At 31.8% G+C, this 24,131-nt stretch overlaps 1 protein-coding gene and 1 pseudogene across 1 annotated transcript in view; one reads left to right on the top strand and one right to left on the bottom strand.

Annotated features, from left to right (window-relative positions):
• The window catches only part of LOC133674814 (cuscuta receptor 1-like), a 97,672-nt gene extending 93,293 nt beyond the window's left edge, over nt 1–4,379 (bottom strand). Inside the window, exons 1-2 of the mRNA XM_062096072.1 lie at nt 3,986–4,379; nt 3,525–3,680 (exon numbers count right to left, since the gene is read on the bottom strand). Of these exons, the coding sequence (XP_061952056.1) occupies nt 3,525–3,680; nt 3,986–4,349 (520 nt within the window). The 5' untranslated portion in view covers nt 4,350–4,379. The remainder of the gene's footprint in view (nt 1–3,524; nt 3,681–3,985) is intronic.
• Nucleotides 4,380–11,830: 7,451 nt separating this feature from the next.
• Nucleotides 11,831–24,131, top strand: part of LOC133674013 (cadmium/zinc-transporting ATPase HMA2-like) — a 49,655-nt pseudogene continuing 37,354 nt past the window's right edge.

The following is a 24,131-nucleotide window of genomic DNA, read 5'->3' as shown; positions in this document are numbered from 1 at the left end:
AGAATATTTTCAGCTTTGGAAAAGGAGTATATTTTCAGCTTTAAAGTATTTTTTATTTAAAAATATATTAAAATAATATAATTTTTATTTTTAAAAAATATTTTTGATATCAGTATATTAAAAAATTAAAAAATATATATAAAAATAATTAAAAAATAAATAAAATTTTATCCAATTTTTATTTGGTCAGCCGAGGCATATCCAATAAAAGCCTATCAAGAAACGAAGATATTCGAAGAATGACAGAAAATAAATCAAACCAAAAGATGAATCAAATTTGTCATTGTAGTGAGCCAACTTAGTGGTGGGGCAAAAACTTGATGGAGAGATAATTATTTATTTATCAAAATAATTATTTATTCTAGAGAAAAACTCGAATTCAATTTCATTTGATCAAAGTCACACCATCAAATAAAACAAGAACAAAGGTATTTAATTGATATAATAATAAAAGAAAAGTTTGTATGTTAATATAAGAAAAATAAAAATCTACTAAAATAGGTGGACTTGAATAGCTCTAAATATTTGCATACCTTATCTTGCAGGCAAGAAAAAACAATAAAAGCATGTGATATTTTTTTCTTCGATGGTAAATGGATGGAGACATCAATACCAGAATACTTTTAGTCACGAAATCTGATGAATAAAATATCTTCATTAGTTTTATTATTAGGATGATGATGTCACAATTAATTTTTTTAGATGATTTTGGATTGATTTTATTTTATTTTTAATTTCTGAACAGTAAAGATATATAAAATACATATACTTTATATATTTTTCTATTCAAGTACTCTAAATTTTTTTTTTTCTATTTAAGTACTTGATAAACTAGTATCTGATCATAAATTTGTTTACATTGATTTCTCGAATAAATATAAGGTTTATATAAAGTAACTATGAAGTAATAAGAATATTAACAATAAATTTATTTATAAGTAATTCATAGATTTAATTTCTCTAAATTTTAAATTTGGTGTGAATAAGTTCAAGGGATTTCTAAGATAAATAGTACAATAGTAGCCTTTCAAAAAAAAAATGAGAATCTCCCACTCTTCCTCCTCAAGGAATTAATTAGTGGGTAGTTAAAACTATAGTTTGTTCTATTTTCTTCACTTTGTCTATAGAAAAACCTATATTATTGTCACAAATTAGGGATAGTTAAAATTAGTGATATTTCTCTAACATTGTTGTAAGAAAATTTTGGAAATTTTTATTCAATTATAAGATAATAAAAATAAATATTAACAAGAAGAAACAATAAATAAAATTATAAAAGTAAAACATGTTTTTTGAATTATGCAAATTTTTTTTGTTCTCAAAACAAAAGGAGTTTTTATTAGCATTGTAGTTTATTGAATAAAAAGTAACAATAATAGCCCCATCTTAATAATTTAAACTAAAAAAAATCCGTATATTTTCAAGCAATCAAGAGGCTGCCATCCTTCCAAAAACCCATGGTTACTAACGCCATCAACATCTGAATTAATTAATAGCCCCATCTTAATATCAAATATAAATGGTGATCAATATTTGTTATAGAGGACTTCACGGACCCATGCCGTGGAAAAAACCACCATTACAAATATATTTGATTATATTTGTGTGTATTTGTTTTTCATTTAATTTTTTTAAATAAAAAACATGTTAAAAAAAATTATATATAATTGAGAAATCTTAAGGAGCAAACTAAAATTTAATAAAATCTGACCAAGTCGTTTCAGAAGGCAAGAAAAAAGATAAAAACAATGGAATATATCAACATCACTAGCAGTATAGCGTTCCCTTTCAATTAGAAAGCTTATAAATAAATTGATTTCACGTGATAGTAACATGAATGTTTTTCTTCCGATCAAATAAACAAATTTATTTTAATTAGAAAATATTATTTATTTATCAAAATAATTATTATTTTGGAGGGAACTTTTCCCCCAAGATAACCCAAACTCAAAGTTATTTTATTCAAAGTCATATCATCGGGAAAAACATGAAAACCGATGGACTTTTTATGAAAATATATGATTGATATGATACAAAAAAATGGGTACAATGATATGAGAAAATAAAAGTTTATATACTAAAATTAATAAAAAGTGAAAATATATCAAAAAATTTATATGATTGATATGCTACTGATATTTTTAACATCAATATATCAAAAAAAATTAAAAAATAATTTTAAATAAAAAAATTAAATTTTATTCTATTTTTATTTTGGGACACAGTACCAACCGGGTCATATTCAGGAAAAGTCTATCAAGAAAGAAGATATTCCGAGAATGATAGAAAATAAATCAAACCAAAGCCATGAAATTAGAAACCAAAAGATGGACCAACTTTGTCTCATGGAGCCCTCTTAGTGGAGGGGAAAACCTTGATGGAGAGATAATTATTTATTTATCAAAATAATTATTTATTCTGAAGAAAAACCCAAACTCAATTTCATTTGATCAAAGTCACATCATTAAAGAAAACAAGAAAAAAAGTATATTTAATTGATATAATAATAAAAAAATTTGTTTACTAATATAAAAAAAATAAAAATATACTAAAATGGGTGGCACTCAAACAGCTTTGAATTTTTGCATTCCTTATCTTTAATGCAAGAAGAGATAATAAAAGCAAGTGACGTTTCTTTTCTCCGGCTGTAAATAGATGGAAACATCAATACCAAAATAAATATGAATTAGTTAGAATAATTATAACAAACTAATATAATAGGTTTTAATATTTACTTTTAATATATATATATATATATATATATATATATATATATATATATAATATGAAAGATATTAAGAGTTGATTAATGTTGTTAAGCTATATATGTTTAAATATTTGTAATATGTACATATTTTGATTTTAATATTAGTAATTATAAAGTTTATTTAGTTAATAAAAACTGCTCCATTTTTGTTCTCTCACCTGTCTCTCACTATTGTTCTTTTTTTTTTCTGAACTATCTTGTCTCTCTTTTTTTTTTTTTTTTCATCTCTCAATCCTTCAAAATTGAAAATACATAGCAATTTACGTTAGGAATATTGATAAAAAAACAAATACAAAAAAAAAACAGAGAGATATTGGAGAAAGAGAGTATCTAATTCTAGTAAAGCATTTAAATTTCCATTGAAAGATGCGTCATATATTAATCTCAGGTCCATTTTCCATTAACTAATCGGCGGTTGCATTCTAACTCTTGGGATTTATTTTTTATGCTTAAGCATTTAATTCTTTTTTATACACTAAATTGAAATTAAAGCATATTACCCCTTCTCAAACTTATGGGGCAATGGTCTCATGGACCCGTCTCGTAGAGAAAACAAAAAACGCTTGATAGCAATGGTCTTATGGACCATCCCACTGGTCTATATCGTGGAAAAAATGCAGATAGCAATGGTCTCACAGACCCATCTCACACTACATCCATCTTTTACTTGTTGATCACAGACCCATCTCACACTACATCCATCTTTTACTTGTTGAATTTAATATTTATAAAAATAATAGTATATAAAAAAACTAACCTTTCAAATCTATTAACCCCTCCAGTCTATTATAATCTAAATATAGTGTTTTAAGAGACGGAAGCCCCTCCACGAATGATAGAATACTGTTATTGAAGCTATTATCTTCCAAGGCAAGGATCTTCAAATTGCTCAATTTATGTAACCCATAACCACCTATATATATATATAAAAAAAAATTAAAGACTTGATGTAAGGAATAAAAAAATATTATTAGAGTAATTTAATTATTGAATGATCAAGAGGCCTGTAATTGTTAGAGTGACTTCATGTAAAGAGGTTGATACGGTGAAAGTGAAAGTAAAAGGAGTAATTGATAAAGTAATGGTACAATTTGATGATTATAATATTTGTTGTGGTTGGATTAATAATGTAAGGAATCAAAGAACACCTTATTACTATATATGATTTATATTTAAAAAAACTAATATAAATATTTTGTAATACTTGAGAGAGCAAACCTTTCTTCTCAACCCAACCAGCTATACGATTATCCATCAAGATGAGACTGTTGAGTTGTTGAAAAGGAAGGAACAAGGAGACATTTAAGTACCAATCTCCCAGTTCCTGATTCCTCACGCTCCAAAGATAGAGTCCGGTGACTCGGCCTGTTCTGCTGTTGCAGACAATACTTTCCCAATCACAACAGTGGGCGTCGCCTTTTCTCCAGGAGGGAAGGGAGGTGCCATGGGGATGGTTAAGAGAATCTTTGAGGTGCAACAGAGCGATCCTCTCTTCCTCCAAGCAACCAAGAGCCACCCATCCTTCCAAGGAAACCGTCATAATTACTAACAGTACCGTCAACATCTGAAGGAACAGTCCCATCTTATTAATATCAACTATTACAATATTAATTGTTGCAAATGGCAGCGAGGAGGTTTAGGCTTTTATAGAGGGCAATAAATATTTGTAATTCAATGTTCATGACTTTCTTAAGAAAAATAAATTTAAAAAAAAATCTGAAAAAAACCTCAGTAATTTTAAAAAATATCTTTATGAAAAACACACTTAGCAGCCACATAAGTTAGAAGCTTCATTTCTTAAACTAAAAGATTGTTTAAGAATAAATTTGAAATCGTGTTTTTTTTAAATAATATTTTTATTTCAAATTATCTTTTATATTTTTTTTATCGCTATAATATATATATTAATATTAAAATTAATTTTATAAACAAATTTTTTTATTTTATTTTAATACATAATTCAAAATATCTGAATTCATTCATTTAACATTTTTGTTCAATATATATAATCTCTTTGTTTTTTTTATAATACTTTTAATCTGAATATCTTAAAAGAAACATGACAAGTTTTTTTTTTTTTTGAACACTACTGATGACTTCTTTAAATATTAGTTATTGTTGATGAATGAGAATTAAGTGGATAGAATTTTAGGATTTCTAGAAGAATTAATTCTCTCAAATTTTGCCATATTTTCTGTTTTTATTTTTATTAAGTTGTTTTTTCTTTTTTACTTTTTAATATTTTTTGGATGAGAACGAAATATTTTATATAAACTTAAAAAACAAACTATGAGATTTATTCATATATATTGTGTGACTCTTTATTTATATAAACGGATGAAGCATGAAAATTATAGTACTTTTTTTTTATAATACTTTTAATCTGAATATCTTTTAGGAAAAAATGCATGATGGAAATGTTCTCTCGAACCCACCTCATGGAGGAACAAATGCAAGATGGCACCATCCAACGGGCCCATTCATGGAAAAATGGATGATGGCAATGCAATGGTCTAGCAGGCCCAACTCTCGAAAAAAATGGATGATGGGAATGTTCTGCCGGACCCAACTCATGAAAAAAATGGATGATGGCATAGGACGGCAGTGTCCTCTTCATTACATTTGTTCTCATTTTGATACTGACATGTTTGTTTTATGTTTGAATATTATTTTAAAAAAATAATTTTTTTATTTTAAATTATTTGTTTTAGTATTTTCATATCATTTTAATACGTTGATGTCAAAAATAATTTTTTAAAAATAAAAAAATATATTATTTTAATACATTTCCAAACGAAAAACAATTTAAAAACCAACTATTACCACACTTCCAAACACCCTCTAAGTGGTGCTTGCGTTGATTTTTTTTTCGTGTCAAGACTTTACTATTCATCCTTTTGTATATTATTATAGATGAACTATTTAAAAAATTATGTTTTTTTAATTTGTTTCTTAATTTGTTTTTTGACAATTTAGTTCTAATTAAACTCAATTAATTCTGATTTTTTATAAAAAGATAGGATTGAAAGAAGAGGGGAAAGACACTAAATATGAGTGCAATGTCATAATTTTGTAAATGATGCATTTTGATTTTTAAACTTTAAAAATCATGTAAATCATACAATTTTAGTATTTTAATATTTTTTTAATTTAATTTTAATACAAAAAATTTATTTTTATTATTTTTTTAATTTCTAGTTTACAAGGAGAGAAAAATCATCAAATTCTAACGAGCCCAACTCTTGTTAAAAGTGGAGAAAAAAATGCATGATGGCAGAGGACGGCAATGTACTCTTCATCACAATTCCTTTCGTTTTCGTTTTGATATTATTAAGTATTGCTTGTGTGGATTCTTTTACTCCGCAAGGCCTCACTGTTTCTCGAATAATATTGAGGATAGATTATATAAAATTTTATATTTTTTAATTTGATTTTTAAATTTAATTTTTGATGATTTAGTTATAATCAAAGACCATTTAATTTTTATTTTTTTATAAAAAAATAAAATTAAAAAAAAATGAATCGAAAAAAAGAGAGGTTAAACATGGATGTTATAGTCTTACAAAAGAAACACTTTTATCCTTGAATTTTAAAAACAACAGTGATATTTATATAAATGGATGAAACATAAAAATTATAGAAGGCAATTGTTACAGACTAAACTTTGAAGATGAAATTGAGAAATTTTAAGGAGCAAACTAAAAATTGATTTATACTAAATCACCTTGATGAAAAATTACTATTCATTATAATTGTATAATTATGAATTTGTTCTTGCAGAAAAAAGGATAAGATTATCTTTTTGTCTTGGTAGAATCATTTTTAATATATTGTATGAGGTGATATTTGCCATTCCATTTTTTTATAGTAAAATTACTATTTTGGCCTTGGAATATAGAAGTCTTATGCTTTTGCTCCACAAGTGTTTTTATTCTTTTATTTTTTTAAAATAATTAATTAAAATTTCTGTTTAGGATGCTTTAAGTATAATGTAAATTTATTTTTATAAAAAAATAAAAAACACTTATAAAAAAATTATATAGGATATTTAAAGAATAATTTAAATATTATTGTTTTTATAAAAAATAAAAAAATTATAAAAAAAATTAATCAGACATAGCCGCTACCAAAAAAGTTAAAACATTCTTTAATATTTTTTTTTAACATTTAAAAAGTTAATATACTGCAAATATACTAATAATCTCTGGAAAGAAAGGAGCAACTTTTATGTATCCATTATTTTCAAGGAAATGGGAAGTAAGCTCATAGCATTAACCTTTTATTCATGTTTTTTTTTTTTAAAAAAAAGAACTTTGATTCGGGGTCAACGTTTCAAGAAGGAATATAAGTTACGGTTGATTACTTTCATGCAATTCTTTATTTTTTATTTTTTGGGTACTGTATGGTCCGAAGAAGATGTCTTTTGTAGTATATAGAGAATTTTTTAAAAACAGTTTAGAATTATAATTCGCATCCGAATTAATAATATAATATGTTTTAATATTTACTTTTAATATATATAAAATGAAAGATATTATGAGTTTTTGATTAATGATGTTAAGTCACATATGTTTATAAAAATAATTTCTATCAACCAAATGATATCTTTAAGAGTTTGCAATATGTATTTTGAATTTAATATTAATAATTATAGCTTTCTAAAATAAGTTTATTTAGTTAATAAAAACTGTTCATTTTTATTATCTCAATCCATCAAAATTCTAAATACATAGCATTTAGCGTTAAGAATTATACCCATTGAAAATATCAGTATATTAAAAAATTCAATAAATATATATATATATATATAAATAATTTTAAATAAAAAAATCAAATTTTATCTGATTTTTATTTGAAAAACAGTACCAACCAGGGCATATCCAGAAAAAATCTATCAAGTAACAAAGATATTCAGAGAATGACTGAAAATAAATCAAACCAAAGCCGTGGAATTAGAAATCAAAAGATGGACCAAATTTGTCTCTACAGTAAGCCATCAAAGTGGTGCGGCAAAAACTTGATAGGGAGATAATTATTTATTCATCAAAACAATTATTTATTTTAGAGGAAAATCTAAACTCAATTTCATTTGATCAAAGTCATACTATAAACAAAAACAAGAAAAAAAGTATTTAATTGATATAATAATAAAAAATTGGTATACTAATATAAAAAAAATAAAAATCTACTAAAATGAGTGGCACTCAAACAGCTTGAATATTAGCATATCTTATCTTCCAAGCAAGAAAAAACAATAAAAGCAAGTAATGTTCTTTTCTCCAGCTATAAATAGATGGAGATATCAATACCAAAATAAATATGAATTAGTTAGAATAATTATAACTAACTAATATAATAGGTTTTAATATTTACTTCTAATATATATAAAATGAAAGATATTAAGAGTTGATTAATGTTGTTAAGCTATATATGTTTAAATATTTGCAATGTGTACATATTTTGATTTTAATATTAGTAATTATAAAGTTTATTTAGTTAATAAAAATTGTTCCATTTTTGTTCTCTCATCTGTCTCTCACTATTGTTTTTTTTCTTTTTCTGAACTATCTTGTCTTTTTTTCTTTTCTGTCTCTCATCTCTCAATCCTTCAAGATTCAAAATGCATAGCAATTTACGTTAGGAATATTAATAAAAAAAAATAAATATAACCAAAAAGCAAATACAAAAAAAGTGATATTGGAGAAAGAGAGTATCTAATTCTAGTAAAGTATTTAAATTTCCATTGAAAGATGCGTGATATATTAATCTAAGGTCCATTTTCCATTAACTAATCGATCGGCGGTTGCATTCTAATGCTTGAGATTTATTTTTTATGCTTAAGCATTTAATTCTTTTTTATACACTAAATTGAAATTAAAACAAAATACAAAATACAAAAAAGTTGAAAAAACAAAAAACGCTTGATAGCAATGGTCTCATGGACCATCCCTCTAGACATATTGTGGAAAAAAATGCAGATGATAATGATCTTACAGACCATCCCACTAACCCAAATCGTGGAAAAAATGCAGATAGCAATGGTCTCACAGACCCATCTGACACTGCATCCATCTATTACTTGTTGATTGTCAAAAACTACTGATAAGTACCTTAGAAAAAAAAAAAGAAGAAGACTTGTTGACATGACAATGAGAAGAAGTATTTTAGAGATATTATCATTTGTTGTTCATTTTATCAATGATACTGTTTGATTTTGCTATCGCCATCAAAATTAAGCCATGATTTTCCACACGTTATTTCCATAAAGAAAGTAGCAAGTCTTATGTATCCATCATGCAAAGTGAGCTTCCTATCGTTAACCTTTTATTCATGTTTTTCCATTAAAAAAAAACTGACATGTTGCAATTCAATTATTTTTTTAAATATGAATCAAGTTAGTTTTTAGATATCTTAAATCTAATTTAATAATGCTGATTAAAACCACATGGTAGGGAAAAAATGAATTGCATAAAAATAATTAATCAAAAACTTGTACTCTTCTTATAAAGTTACCGCTAGGAAGCTCACTTTGCATGACGATGATGGATATGGAAGACTTGCTACTTTTTTTATGGAATAACGTGTGGAAAATTATGCTTTAATTTTGATGGTGATGGCAAAATCAAATAGTATCTTTGACGAAATGAACAACAAATAATAATATTTCTGAAATACTTCTTGTCATTGTCATGAAAATAAGTCTCTTCTTTATGTTCTTTGTAAAGTACTTAATTATCAGTCTATTTTTTGTAACGCAATCAACAAATAAGATGGATAAGAATTTATAGTGTGAGATGGGTTTGTGAGACTATTGCCAATTTGTCATTTGTATTTTGTCCACAATATAGGCCAGTGGGATGGTCCACAAGTAAGCTTTTTTTTCTTTTTTTCTTTCTATAGTTCTTATCAGTCTATTTTTTGTAACACAGTCAACAAGTAAGATGGATAGGAATTTGCAGTGTGAGATGGGTCTGTAAGACTATTGCCATCTATATTTTTTCCACGATATAGGCCAGTGGAATGGTTTATAAAACCGTTGCTCTCAAGCTTTTTTTCTACCAAATGGGTCCATGAGACCATTGCTCTATAAGCTTGAGAATGGATAATATGTTTTACTTTCAATTTAGTTTATAAAAAAAATTAAATGCTTAAGCATAAAAAATAAATCTAAGTGTTAGAATGCAACCACCAATTAATTAATGGACAATGGACCTTATATTAATACATGTGGCATCTTTCAATGGAAATGTAAATGCTTTACTAAAATATCATTTTTTTTGTATTTTTTTCTTATATTTAATTTTTCATCAATATTTCTAACGTAAATTGCTATGTATTTTGAATCATGAAGGATTGAGAGATGGGAGACAAAAAAGAAAAAGAGATAAGACAATTCAAAAGAAGAAAAATGAGCAATAATGAGAGAACAAAATTAAGTGGAGCAGTTTTTATTAAATAAATAAATTTTATAATTACTAATATTAAATTCAAAATATGTACATATTTCAACATATCATATGGTTTAATGGAAATGATTTTTATAAACATATATAGCTTAACAACATTAATCAACTCTTAATATCTTTTATTTTATATATATTAAAAGTAAATATTAAAACCTATCATATTAATTTGTGAAAGTATTAATTAACTCGGATGTGAATTATATTTCTAAAATATGAATCAAGTTATTTTAGAAATATTATCATTTGTGATTTATTTTATCAATGATATTATTTGATTTTACCATCATCATCAAAATTAAAGCATGATTTTTCACATGTTATTTCCATAAAGAAAGTAGCAAGTATTACGTATCCATCATTGTCATGCAAAGTGAGCAATTCCTAGCGTTAACCTTTTACTCATATTTTTCCATAATAAAAAAAAAAAACTGACATTGAGCTACTATGATGTTGTTTGTTTTAATCAGCATTATTAAATTGGATTCAAGATTGATAAATTAATCCGGAACCTAACTTGATTTAGGTTTTAAAAAACTTGAGAGTTGACTCCATCAAACTAATATTATACTTATGTCTATTATACTTATAAAACTTATTCAAGTAATAGATTGAGTGATTCAATTTAAAATAATATTTTTTTAAGATTTTTTTTTAAAAAAATTATAACAAAGTCATTTTAAAAAATATTTGAAAAGTAAAATCTAGTTTCACTTGGATTTTAACTAGACCATATGTTGACCTTATAGATTAATATAATTTAATGGGGTTAACTCCTATCTAATTTAATAAAACCTAGTTTGAGAGTAAAACATTTTTCATACTATCAAGTTGAACCTAGTTTGAGAGTAAAACATTTTTCGCACTATCAAGTTGACTCGTTAAGCTAGACTGGACTTAATGACACCTTTCCCGACTGTCGCACCCGACATCGCGACGGCCCTAAAAATAATTCATATATTAAGGAAAAAGAACAGATTTCTGGCATCTTATTCTTTTAAAAGAAAATGTCTTGTTTGAGGAGTCGTCACCTAGTATTATGGTCACTAGGAACCCTAACTGGTCAACAAAGATTCTATGGCTCGGGATTGGTTACGTAAAAGGGAAGATATTATCACCCCTTAAACGTTCTGTCTAAGGCAGACTGCATTGCTGGTTTTGTCTTAAATTGCTAAATGTTTTTTAGTTTATGCTATGATGATTTGTTTATAATATTCATGACTCTGACGCCAGTGAATATTCGAGCTCGAATAATTCCAACTCTGGTGTTTGTAAATAAAATTAGGATATGACACCGACTATGAATCCATTGAACACAAATGAAAAAAAGCTTTACGTACAGATGTTTGGGTTTGTTTAGAGATTCGTTATAGCAAATAGGCTCAAAGGGTTGGATATGTTATTACTTCCTCCCCCTGTCCTCTGTTTTTCTTTTATGCTAGCTAGCCCCTAATTTTGGCTCGACCTTTCTATAATAATAGTCGACTATTATAAAAAGAAGAAGAAGCAGAAGCAGAAGCAGAAATAACTTAGCGCGGTTGTGTATAGATAGTTTCCTTAAATGAAGCATGTACATGTCTGATGAGCAGAAAGACAAAAAATGGTAAATGAGGACAGCATTGCATCACCACCATGGCAAACTCGGCATGACCGAGGAGTGCAGCAATGTGCAAATGAGTGTTTGATGTGCCAAGGTTATTGAGCCAAGTAATTGTTTCTTCTTTGAGACTAAGAGTCAGTGTGTAGCAGAATGAGCCTTCCTTCTCTCCTTCTGGTCCATCGTCTTGGAAAGCCTACGTTCTTGCCTTGATCAAGACTCCTATCTTAGTTATTCAATAAATATGAAGAAATTCTACAAAATCATTTCTTGACATAGCATCTCACCCACCCCTCAGCCCTTGTCAAATCCCCCGTCCCCTTATGCCCTTGCACAGACTTGCCCCGAGGGTAAATTCTAAAACTCGGGGCATCTATTATATGGAATATGCAATTTTCAAAAGTTCTGAGGAATCGAACAAAGAGGGCAATGATTGGGCATCAGTCTTGAAACCACAATGATCCGATGGACGCGAGCCGCTAGTGGAGAAGGATTCATGCATCTCTGTTTTTGTGTATTTCTCATGCTCTTTTTCACTGTACAACAGAACTTTTGCCTCTTCAGTTTTTCCTTTTAGACGCTCTTCAATCAATGGAAAGAGGAAACACCACAGAAAGGTGTAAACTGACAAGAAATTCAATGCTCACACTTTGAATTTTAATTTGCATGTTTCAGGTCAAATTACAGAGTAAAATCTCATTTATCAAGATTGCCTTGTTCGTTATTGATGATGATTAGTGATTCGAGATGGATGCTGGAAATTGGAACAAAGTGTTGGTGTAATTTGCTCCCGCTTTGGGGGACTTGATTTTCTTTTCTTTGAGTTATGTCGTGAATTCAAGTTACGCAGGATTTAAGAATTCTTCAAGACATGGAACCATCTTAATTGGGGATCGAAAACTTGATGGACGAGTTGTTAGATAGGTTGTGAGAACATCAAGGCCCAAAGAAGAAGAGGAATTCTTTATGGGGCACAGTCACAGACATATCTAGAGAAGATACAGAGTTGAGTTGAAACTTGTTAATTGACTTTAAAAAGATGCAGAGCCCCTGACTTAAGGCAAAGACAGATATTTTAGAGAAGGTGGTGCTCAAGGGTTTTAAGGGAGTTTTCTCCGGGAAACAAAAGTCCATCAACACCTTTTCCAAGGACACTAGATGGAGTTGCATCTTCGAAGTTGTTAAAATAAGAAATTTACTTTGGATTAATATACAATCTAACCAATTGATACAATAGATTATAATAAATTTAGAGTAGAAGTTCTAAATAAGGTGACTGTAAATTAGCGTCACAAGTCGTTCTTCCAATATTTATAATAAATTTAGGATATTTATTAACTTAATTATTATAATTCAAAGTAGATTGTTTCCTTCCAAACATGTTCTTGCTTATCATCCTTTATTAATTTTAGAATAAAATTGCCAACATATTAGTTTTTTGTTTTTATATATGATCACTTAATACCTTCAAATTAGTTTTCAAGGTTTGAGATTAAGTTCATAGATCTATTCTTACCACGAGATTAAAAATGATTGTATATTTAATTAAAATAAATAAATAAACTAGTAATATAGATATGATATTCTTTCTTACCCAATTACCATAACATAACGACCCAGCCTTACCATATTGAAACAATGCCTACCCAAATAACTCAAGCCCAAACAATGACATGAATTGGGTAAGCAATGTCTCCCTTCTTCCTTTTTTTTTTATATTACAAATGCTATTGGGATTCAAATCAAACAAGAAGAAGATAAAATTTTTATAAGCTAAGATAAATTCTTAAAGGAGATTCTTAAGAAGTTTAAAATGGAGGATTATACAAAAATAAATACATAAAATCTTTACAAGCTAAGATAAATTCGTAAAGGAGATTCTGAAGAAGTTCAAAATAGAGGATTGTTCAAAAATAAATACTTCAGTTGAGTGTGGAGTGAAGATGCCAAATAATGATGAAGGGGAAAAGATATACTCTACAACATTAATCAAAAGCCTAGTTAAGAGTTTGAGGTATTTGACATGTATTCGTTTGGATATTCTTTTTAGAGTATGACTTGTGAGTAGGTTTATGAAAACATTAATTATGACTCACTTCAAAGCTTTGAAGTGAATTTTTTGATATATCAAATGTACTATTGATTTTGGCTTATTTTATGAATATTCTAATAGTTTTGATCTTATGATCTATAGTGATAGTAATTGAGTTAGAGATATAAATGATAGAAAGAGTGCTATGGATTTTGTTTTCTACATTGGAGACACATCATTCACATGGAATTCAAGTAAGCAATCTATAATCACTTCGTTAATATGTGAAGCTAAATATATAGTTAATATATCATGTGTTTATCATTTTATATGGTCAAGACGATTATTGAAAAAATTGTGAATGCCACAAAAGAAGTCTTTATATGAACAACTGTCAAAATCTCTAAACCACATCAACCGCAAAGTAGCTTACCTCAAGTAAGGTGTATTAGGAGTATTAATACTTTTTCTAGCCACAATCAGTTTCTTACCTTAAAATTTTTTACAAGAACAATACACTCAAGTTTTCCTACCAACTCTAAACCAAACAACTAGTTAGGTGGCTACTCCTGATCAATCCTAATCGATCACCCGATGTTGCGTGTCCGGAAGAAGTAGATGTTGATGAGGTAAAGTTAAACACTGTTCTTGCAGTTAAGGCTGGTGAAGTTATACCAATTGATGGAGTTGTTGTTGATGGTAACTGTGAAGTGGACGAGAAGACTTTAACTGTAGGGTCATTTCCCGTTACCAAACAAGTGGATTCCGTAGTGTGGGTTGAAACTGTTAACTTAAATGGTGTCAATAGTTCTCTCTGACACTCTGTGAATTGTTTTTGAATTCAATTTGGCTTTGGTGGTAATGGGGTGTTAGAACTACTGCTTAAAAGTTGAAGACTGTGTGGCGGCTAAAATGGCAAAGCTTGTGGAAGAAGCTCGAAACAGCAAGTCTAAAACTCGAAGATTCATAGACAAATTCGCTCAGCACTATACTCCTGGTTAGGCATACTGCAGTCCAATTACTCATCCAGTTTTAGTAACATGAAGGATTTTCTTCCGATCAAATAAACATATTTATTTTAATTAGAAAATATTATTTATTTATCAAAATAATTATTATTTTGGAGGGAACTTCCCCCCCAAGAGAACCCAAACTCAAAGTTTTGATAAGAAATTGGAAGATTTGATAAGATTGGGGACTTAATTAAGCTTTGAATTAGTTTAATTAATGAAATCAGGGGCCTAATTGAATAAATATTAAAATTCAGGGCTGATTTGGGTAACAATTGCAAGAAATTAAAGTCCAAGTACCATAATGAAACGACGGGGGTAATATAGGGAGCTTAATTGACTTTTCCAGGGGTAATTTTGAAAGAATTAAGAGTTGAAGAGTCAATTAAGGACTATATTGATAAAATTGGAAGCCAAGAACTGTTCTGTACAAAACGCTGAAATCCAGGGGTTTAATTACTGTTTACCCAGGAGGGGCTGACTAATAAATGTCGCAAATTGGAGGACCCAATTGAACAAGGCCGTTCCCTCCCAAAACGACGCCTGTTCATCATCTTCCTCGTCCGAAACGGAGAAAGCCCGCCTGTGAAGAGGAGAAAACTATACAAACGCTCACTGGCCAGGTCCCATCACCTTCAGACCAGACTTGGAAGGACTACCATTTACCTCGTCCGGCCAAACCTTCTTCCACCGGCACGAGGTGCAAGATAACCGAGAATACCGCTACCAAGAGTCCAACAGTGGCAGGACTGTTGGTGTCCCAATCCGGCCAAAATACAAAGCCCTAGATCTTATCCTTATCAGGGGAAAACGCAGAGGAGGACACAGGAGACAAAAGAAAAGAAAAGGGGGAAGAGAACGAACGAACGAACGAAACCAAAAAGAAAAGAAGCAGAAAACAGGGGAGAATAAAAAAGAAAACCAGAGGGAGAGAGAGAGAGAGATCAGGAGAGAAATAAATTAGAAAGAATAAGAAAAGCCAGAGAGCAAAACGGGGAAATAAGAACAGAAGCTTCATCCAGTTGGCAGTCGAGCAAGATCTTCGTCCCAAGGCCATCTGCAAGACAAGCGTTTCTTGTTCCCTCCCCTGCCAATTTAATTCACTGTTACTGTAGCACAGAAAAACCAACCAGTTACCGGTCTAAACCAGGAACCGGGCCGGGCAGCTGTATTCGATCCATCCCATACAGCTGGGCTAGATCCAGCCATACTAAAAAAAAAAAGAGTGGGTCATGTTTCAAATTGTGTTTACTAAGGATTGTACTTTTGCCATGTATTTTTATCCCTATTTTATTTTAATATTTAGCCGAATAAGTCCTTTTTCTATATTGAAAAATTCTAGAAATATTTGTAGATTTTTATTGATTTATTTGTGCCCCTTGGACTTTGTTTTATCTTTTTTATTTTGCGTATTTATTTTTGCTATATGCTTAATATACAGACCTTTATTGTTAAATACAAATTTATTGTATAATGCATCTTTTTTTATTCTTTTCTAAAAAGAGAAAATAAAAAAAGGTAAATAAAAAGAAAAAAGAATAGAAAATTGTTTCTTCTTCATTAAAAATTCAAAATTCTGCTAAACTTATTTATTGGCGCTAGAATCAATAATATCGTACTTTTTAAGTTTGTACAATATTTACCAATATCAGAGTTGAAAATATTCATAGGTATATATCATTGACACCAGAGTTAAGAACATCATAGGAAGAAAAAAATAATAATAAATTCTTAGCAATTTTAAACAAAACAAATAATGCAGTCTGTTTCAGGTAGGATGTTTAAGGGGTGATAATATCTTTTCTTTCGTGTAATTAGTCATGTACTATAGAATCTCTATTACAGTTAAGGTTTATAGTGACTATAATACTAAGTTGCGACTCCTTGAAGCAGACCTTTCCCCTAAGAATAAGATGATAAATATCCATTTTTTATCTAATAAAAAAAAATTAATTGATCGCTATGATATAATTGATCATTAACAAAATAAGGATCTGTATGTGTCATACTGGCAATGTCTAGAGTAACATATTGATTCACACATGTATCGAGAAACCAAGTGACAGGATTTGATGCTAAAGCATCACTAAAAGAGAGGTTGGCTGAGGCTTGATTTTCATGATGCACAAGTTGAGAGTATTGTTGTGCAGAGTGTCCGATGTTGCTGCAAAGTTGACATCTAATCAGCTGAGGTCACTGGTGTTGCCCTCCTTGTGTCTGCTGCTACCAATTGCTGTCGTAGCTCCTGGTGTTCTGCCAGAAGGAGCTCCCACTGTTCCCACAATAAGGCTGGCTAGGATACTAGTTGTAATTGCTGCGGGAGTTACCTCTCCAACCTCCTCTTCTTTCTCTGCCCCAATGAGAAGAGGAGCCACTGCCATTAAATCCATCAAAGGCACGTTGTGCAGCATATGCAGAGGGAGGGTGTGATGGTGTAAGAAGCAACGGTGTAGTAGCCGGAATGGATTGAAGAGAGCTTCCGTGTAAAAATTCATGTATAAACAAGTGATTATGGAGCTCAAAATATGCAAGAGGCTCATCTTTGATCGACAAACTAGTAACCAAATCTTGAAATTCACCGCGAAGGCCCCAAAAAACATAGAGATTAAAGTCAGTGAGGGAGATAGTTCTGCCCGCTGCAGCTAGTTCGTCAAAGAAGCCTTTAGCTTTCTGCAGGTATAGAGTGACACTATCATCACCTTGACGAAGATCCTGGAGAGAGCCATGTAATTGTGTAATCCTAGAGTTGGATGAAGAGGCAAGGGCACGTTCTAGGGTGCTCCAAACACTTGCCGAAGTTGGGCAGTCCATCACAAGGTGAAGAACATCAATGGAGAAGGAGTAGAGTAAAGCACTGAGTATGAGTTGATCTTGTTGTTTCCATGTGAGAAACGCTTGGGAAGGGCCAGAATTAATGTTGGCAGAGGCGGCAGTAGAGTGACTTGACAGATCAAGCGGAGAAGGGCAGGAATGCGAGCCATCTACAAACGAGAACACCTTTTGGCCAATCAGATATGGCTTCATCTACATACATCAAAATAGATAATTGGAATTGGTGAGTTTGAGGTTGATGACCTATTGTGTATTCGCGAGGGGAATAACAGCTGCTGTCGCAGCAGAGGGAAGCATGACTGCATTGATGTTGGGAGAAGAAGCGCTGGCATTGGTGTTGGGAGAAGAAGGGCTGACAGTGGTGTCAGCTGCAGCAAAAACCGAAGGATCCATATTGCAGAAGATGAGTAGAAAAACAGAAGCTGACTCTGGAGCAGTAGCAAAGAAACAGCGGAAGATAATAACACGCTGATTGTGAGGCAGAAAATCAGCGTTGCAGAGAGGCAGTATTAGAAACAGTAGCACAATGAAGCAAGTAATAACACGCTGATCGTGAGGCAGAAAATCAGCGTTGCAGAGAGGCAGTATTAGAAACAGTAGCACAATGAAGCAAGTAATAACACGCTGATCGTGAGGCAGAAAATCAGCGTTGCAGAGAGGCAGTATCGTTGCTGATGGAGTAGCAATGGACAACAAACAGAGGAGAATATTTTGTTGCAGAGAAGCAGTAGAGGGGCTGCCATAGAATAAATCAGCGTTGCAGAGAAGCAGTAGCGTTGCAGACGATTGTGTTTGAAGCAGTAGCAATAGAAAATAATTAGGGGGCTTCTGTTTCTGTGAAGCAGTAGCAATAGAAAATAATTAAGGGCCTCTGTTTCTGAAGCAAGTAGCAATAGAAAATAATTAGAAGAATAAATTTGTTAAAGATAAATCACTTCTAATATCAAATTAAAACAAGGTTTGTGATAATTGAGAGGTTTAACCTAATAAAATAGTCACCTTTACTATTTATATTGTTGCACGTGTGTGGCATCGCGGTGAATACATCCACCCTCAAAATGTATCTTATCCTGTATCTGGAAAATATTAGGAGAGAAGAAATTCTCGTCTCTTATCAGTGGAAAAATAGAATGGGAGTCGCCACCTAATATTTTGGTCACTAGGAACCCTAACTGGTCTCAGAGATCGGGTACGGGAACTGATTGCGTAAATAGAAGGTATTAGCACCCCAAATACACCCTACCTAAGGTAAGCTGCATTGTTTTATTGTCTGATAAAATTTAAAGTCTTATTGTGTTTTCTAGTTGTTGGTCTGTCTATGATTTAAGAAAAAGTTTTCTTCGGTAAAGAAATCCTTATCTTATTTGGTAAAACCTAACCGTTCTAACGTCAACAAATAATTTAATATTTGGAATACATTTTACGTATAAGGTCGTAACCCCAAATATTAAAAGAAAACAAAATAATTTTTTTGGAATTTTTGAATATTGGTCAGTTCTCGTGACTTTAATAAACTGGTTATTAAAACCAAAATACATGCTAAAACCTTTTTTTTTTTATGAAGATACAATATGATTTTTTATATATATATATTTTTTAGAGAGACTTGGTCGTATGCATGAAAACAAAACATTTTATTTATTTTTTTATGTTTTGACAAAAACCAGGTCTTTCAATACCAGATTTGTATTTTTACAGTATAAAAATACAAACTAATATTGATTAAAATGCAGTAAAACATTTGCGAAAATCACAGATTTTTTTAAAATAATTTTTAAAGAATTCTTTTTTTTAGCTGGACCCGACCACCCATGCGGCTTGACCCAACTAAGCCATGCACACATAAAATTCTACGCGTGCATGGAACAATGCGAAGGTAATTATATTACCTTCGCACTGTTCATCCTTCATTTTTGCAGATAGCAAAAACGAGGACCCCTGGTTATTAACAGAGCTAAAACGAAATGACGATATTTTGGCTTGCTTTCATCTCCTGTTTCTTTTTGTTTTTCTAGACAAACTTGGCGTCAATTGTTGCGAAGAAAGGACATGAGCATACCTGCTTCTGGAGAAAGGAAACAGATGGTGGTGTTAACCTCCCCTGCTGTCTTTGTTTTTTGGTTTCGCCGTTCGGTTTCTCCTGCTGTTCCTTTGCTCTTCTGTTTCTATATCCTCGTGCGGCCTTCCTTTGCGTTTCGCTCTCCTGAATTTCCCACTGTGTTCTCTCCTCTGTTCTTCTTTCTCCTCTCTCGTTCCCCGCTGTCTCGTTCTTTTTTTTTTCCTCCTCCTCTGGTCCTCCTTCCTGACTACTTCTTTCCTCTGGCTTTTATAGCCAGAGGATGTAGACGTTTTCCGGCAACAGAGTAACGGCCGGCGTACATGGTGGCGTGAGAAATGCCCCCTGATTGAAGCGGCTCCATTATCGCTGCTAACGTCTCCTGCCTTTAACGCCACTGCTGCCATGTTTAAAAAGATAGTGAATAGTGCTTCAATGGAAACGGCACTGTTTGGATTCTTCTGATTTGGTCATTGAAATTTTCGCAATTTTGTAATCAAAACCCGGAACAATTGTAATTGGATCCCTTAATTTTAGCGCCTTGTCTGATTTGGTTCTTGGTTTCGGATTGTTTCAATTAAATCCTTAATTGGCCATCAAACTTCAATAATTATGCAATTAAGCCATGATTTGACTAATTAACTCTTCAAAATTATAATTGGACCCCAGAATTTTAATTTCTTCCAATAAAAACCTAAATTGACTTAGAAGATCAATTTTTTTGCAATCAAACCCTCCATAAATTCAATTAAACCTTGGATAAAATTTAATTGAGTCCATAAACATCTGATTTTGAATATATTTTTTTCAAAATTGAATTTTTTTTGTCAACAAGACTCTCATCAGTTGACGATAAACTGTCAAATTTCAACCTTTTGCATTTCTTAGCCTCCTTAACCAATTTTTGGCAATTTTTCAATATTTTAGCATCCTTTTCTCGTTCCTATTATTTTTTTTGGATTTCTTCCGAATATTTTTTTTGATATATTTTTTTTGTATTTTTTTTTTGTGTGGGAACCCAAAAATGAGTAACAACATATATTATTAGAGTACTACATATGATAAGATAATACATTAATAATACAATATTTTCTATTCTAAGATTGAGATGCTGGATATCTAATTTTTATCCTATAAATTAAACAACAAATTTTTTAATTAATCGCTGCAATATAAGAGGATAACAATAAGCATTGATTATAAAAATGATGTCATCACCGGATATGAAAATGCAAGCTGCCACAAGTCTACTATAGCTTTCTTTGCAGCTGAATGCATAGATAGAAAGGGAAATCTGATTGCCTCTATACCTAATTCAAATTTACAAGCATTTCTTATTCAAAATTCAGCAACCTATAATTGTGATCCAAGTAAGAACTATTGAAAGAGTTCTTTGAAACTGCTAATTAACAAGGTTACTCTCTACTTGAATCCCTAACTAGTTTGGAACAAAGGTTTAGTTCAGTTTAGTACTTTCAGTGACATGAATGTTCGGTTCTTGCATGCCATAAACATGAAGCAAGCAACATGGTCAATTGAGGGAATAGAAATCTGTTTGTAGCCCCTCTATCATGAAAGAGTCGAGCGCAGGGTGGCAGCAACAGCATATCTTACCCATTCAAAGTAGCACCTTTCCTCCGGAGAACATAATATGTAAGAAAGATGAAACAATATCCATTGAGAATTTTCCTTTTGGTTACAACCACTCGAGCATTCCCAAACTTCAAAGTGAACCACCAAAAACATGGATCCACATGCAAAATTGTTTGTTTTGTACTAACCTCCTCAATAGGTAGCTAGGAAATTGTTTTCTAAGTCTTTTTTGGAGATCCGATCCCTCAATAACATTTATATCTTTTGACGGAGAATAATGAGCTTCAAAAGTTTGGGAATTGATGGTTTTGAGAGAATATATAGAGTGTAATCGCCTCAAGTACCTGGAAAATTGTAGCAAATTGTCGACATTTGCAATTGTCAACATTTTTCTCAACCACTTTCAACCACCCTCTCCTTTTCAACCACCCTCTCCTTTCCAGCCACTATATTTGTGCTTTCCTTTCTCATGTAACAAGATACAAGATAGAAGACAGGAACGAGAGAGTGAAGTGTAGAGAGAGTGCAAGTGTGCAGAGGAAGACAAAGCAGATTTGAGAGAAAAGAGTGTAAGAGTGAAACACTGGGTTTTGTGGGGTTGTATTGGGTTGAGTTGAGTGTTTGTATCATTCCTCCATTAATATACAATCTGTTGCCTCCGTGGACGTACCCGACTTTGGGGAACCACGTAAAATCTGCTTGTTTGTGTTTTATTTGTGTTTGCTTTCGGTCCAGTATGCACAACAAATTGGTATCAGAGCATTAGGGAAGCTTAAACACTGAAAAAACACGTTTTTCAGCTCTCTATTCAAAGTTGCAGAATTTTCAAAGTTCTCGGATCTTGCTTTTGACCAGCTGCGGAGATTCCTCTCGTCGACACGAGTCCGGCGATATAAAGATCGTCGAAATCGGAGTTGAAACGAGCCCTGTAGAGCTCGCCGAAGTTTCGCCGGAAAACAGCCGGAAAAACCAGTCAGTGCCGGAATTCTCGCCTGAGAAGACAGTCACGTCATCCGACACGAAGGCGCTGAGTCAGCATCCACGTCATCAACAGAGGTCCACATCAGCCACGTCATCAGACACGTCATCTAACAGTAACAGAATATTCTCTTGACAGAATAAGAATATTCCGTTTACAGTAAGAGAATATTCCTGTAACAGAATATTCTTTATCAGAGACAGAATATTCCTTTCCTGAGTCAACTCGGTCAGATTGGTTTTTTGGCCAACTCAGTGATTTTTTGACCCGTTTTTGGCTGAGTCAAGTTGGTTCCTAGCATTTTCAACCATTCCGGACGCAACCGTGGTGTCCGTGTTGTTAAACAGCATACCGAAGTTACTGTTTTGGCACTTTTGAGCATAAAAGTGTGTGTTTTAACAAGTTCGGGATTCCATTTGTAATCCAAAGACGTCATAATGGCTGATATTCCAGAAGAAAAATCAGTGGGGAATGCTAGTATACCTCCACAATACATCCCGGTATTGAATACCAAATTTGAGGTGGAGAAGTTTGATGGGAAAGGTAATTTTGGCATGTGGAAATGTGAAGTCATGGATATGCTTCTCCAAATGAATTTGGATTTCACTATAGAAGATAAACCGGAGGATCTGGATGATAAAAGCTGGGAAAGGATAAATCGGTTGGCTTGCAGTTCCATCCGACTTTGTCTTGTAAAGGATCAGAAGTACGCCTTTTCAGAACAAAACTCTGCAAAGGAATTATGGCAAGCACTGGAGGACAAGTTTATGAAGAAGAGTATAGAGAATCGTCTCTACTTGAAGAAAAGGATTTTCCGGTTTCAGCATAAGAAAGGTACTTCTATGAATGAGCATCTGAATGATTTCAATAAAATGATAGCTGATTTGAAGAATTTAGATGTGGAAATTGATGATGAAGATAAAGCTCTACTGTTATTAAATTCACTGCCTGACACATATGAACATCTTGTCACCACTTTACTGTATGGTAAAGAAAAGATTAAATTCATTGATGTGTCCAATGCTTTGGTGAACAATGAGTACTGGAAGAAGGACCAGATTGTTCACAAGGAGTCAATGTCAGAAGCATTGACAGTTAGAGGCAGAACAAACCCCAGAAGATTTCGAGGGCAAGGGAGATCTCGCTCAAAATCCAGAGGAGAATCATCAAACAGACGATATCTTGCAAAAGATGAGTGTGCCTTTTGTCACAAAAAGGGGCACTGGAAGAAAGATTGTCCAATTAAGGGCAACAAGGAGAAAGATGAACCAACTGTGAACGTTGCACGAGATGAGGATGAACGAGACTCTGCATTCATGGTCTCATCACCAGAAAACCATTATGGTGAATGGATTCTTGATTCTGCATGTTCCTATCACATGTGCCCTAACAAGCACTTATTCTCGAGACTCGAGGAGTTCGATGGAGGAGTAGTGTTGATGGGTAATGATGATGTTAGTGAGATCAAAGGGATTGGGACTATCCATCTGAAGATGCATAATGGGGTAGTCAAGACACTAACAGATGTACGGTATGTACCTGATTTGAAGAAAAATCTCTTCTCACTTGGAGTCCTAGAATCCAGTGGTTATAAGATTATCATGCATGGTGGAGTCTTAAGAGCAATCCGTGGTGCATTAGTTGTCTTAAGAGGCACGAGGAAAGGAAACTTATATTTCCTGGATGGATCTACAGTTACTGGTACAGCAGCTGTCTCCAAGAGCATAGAAGATGATGAAGCAGATAATTCCAGACTTTGGCACATGCGCTTAGGGCATGCTGGTGAAAAGGCTTTGCAAGGA

This window comes from Populus nigra, chromosome 15, assembly GCF_951802175.1.
Source record: "Populus nigra chromosome 15, ddPopNigr1.1, whole genome shotgun sequence".
NCBI classification, from domain to species: domain Eukaryota; kingdom Viridiplantae; phylum Streptophyta; class Magnoliopsida; order Malpighiales; family Salicaceae; genus Populus; species Populus nigra.
Note: the sequence above shows the minus strand (reverse complement) of the source record. Positions and strands in the feature narration are given on the sequence as shown.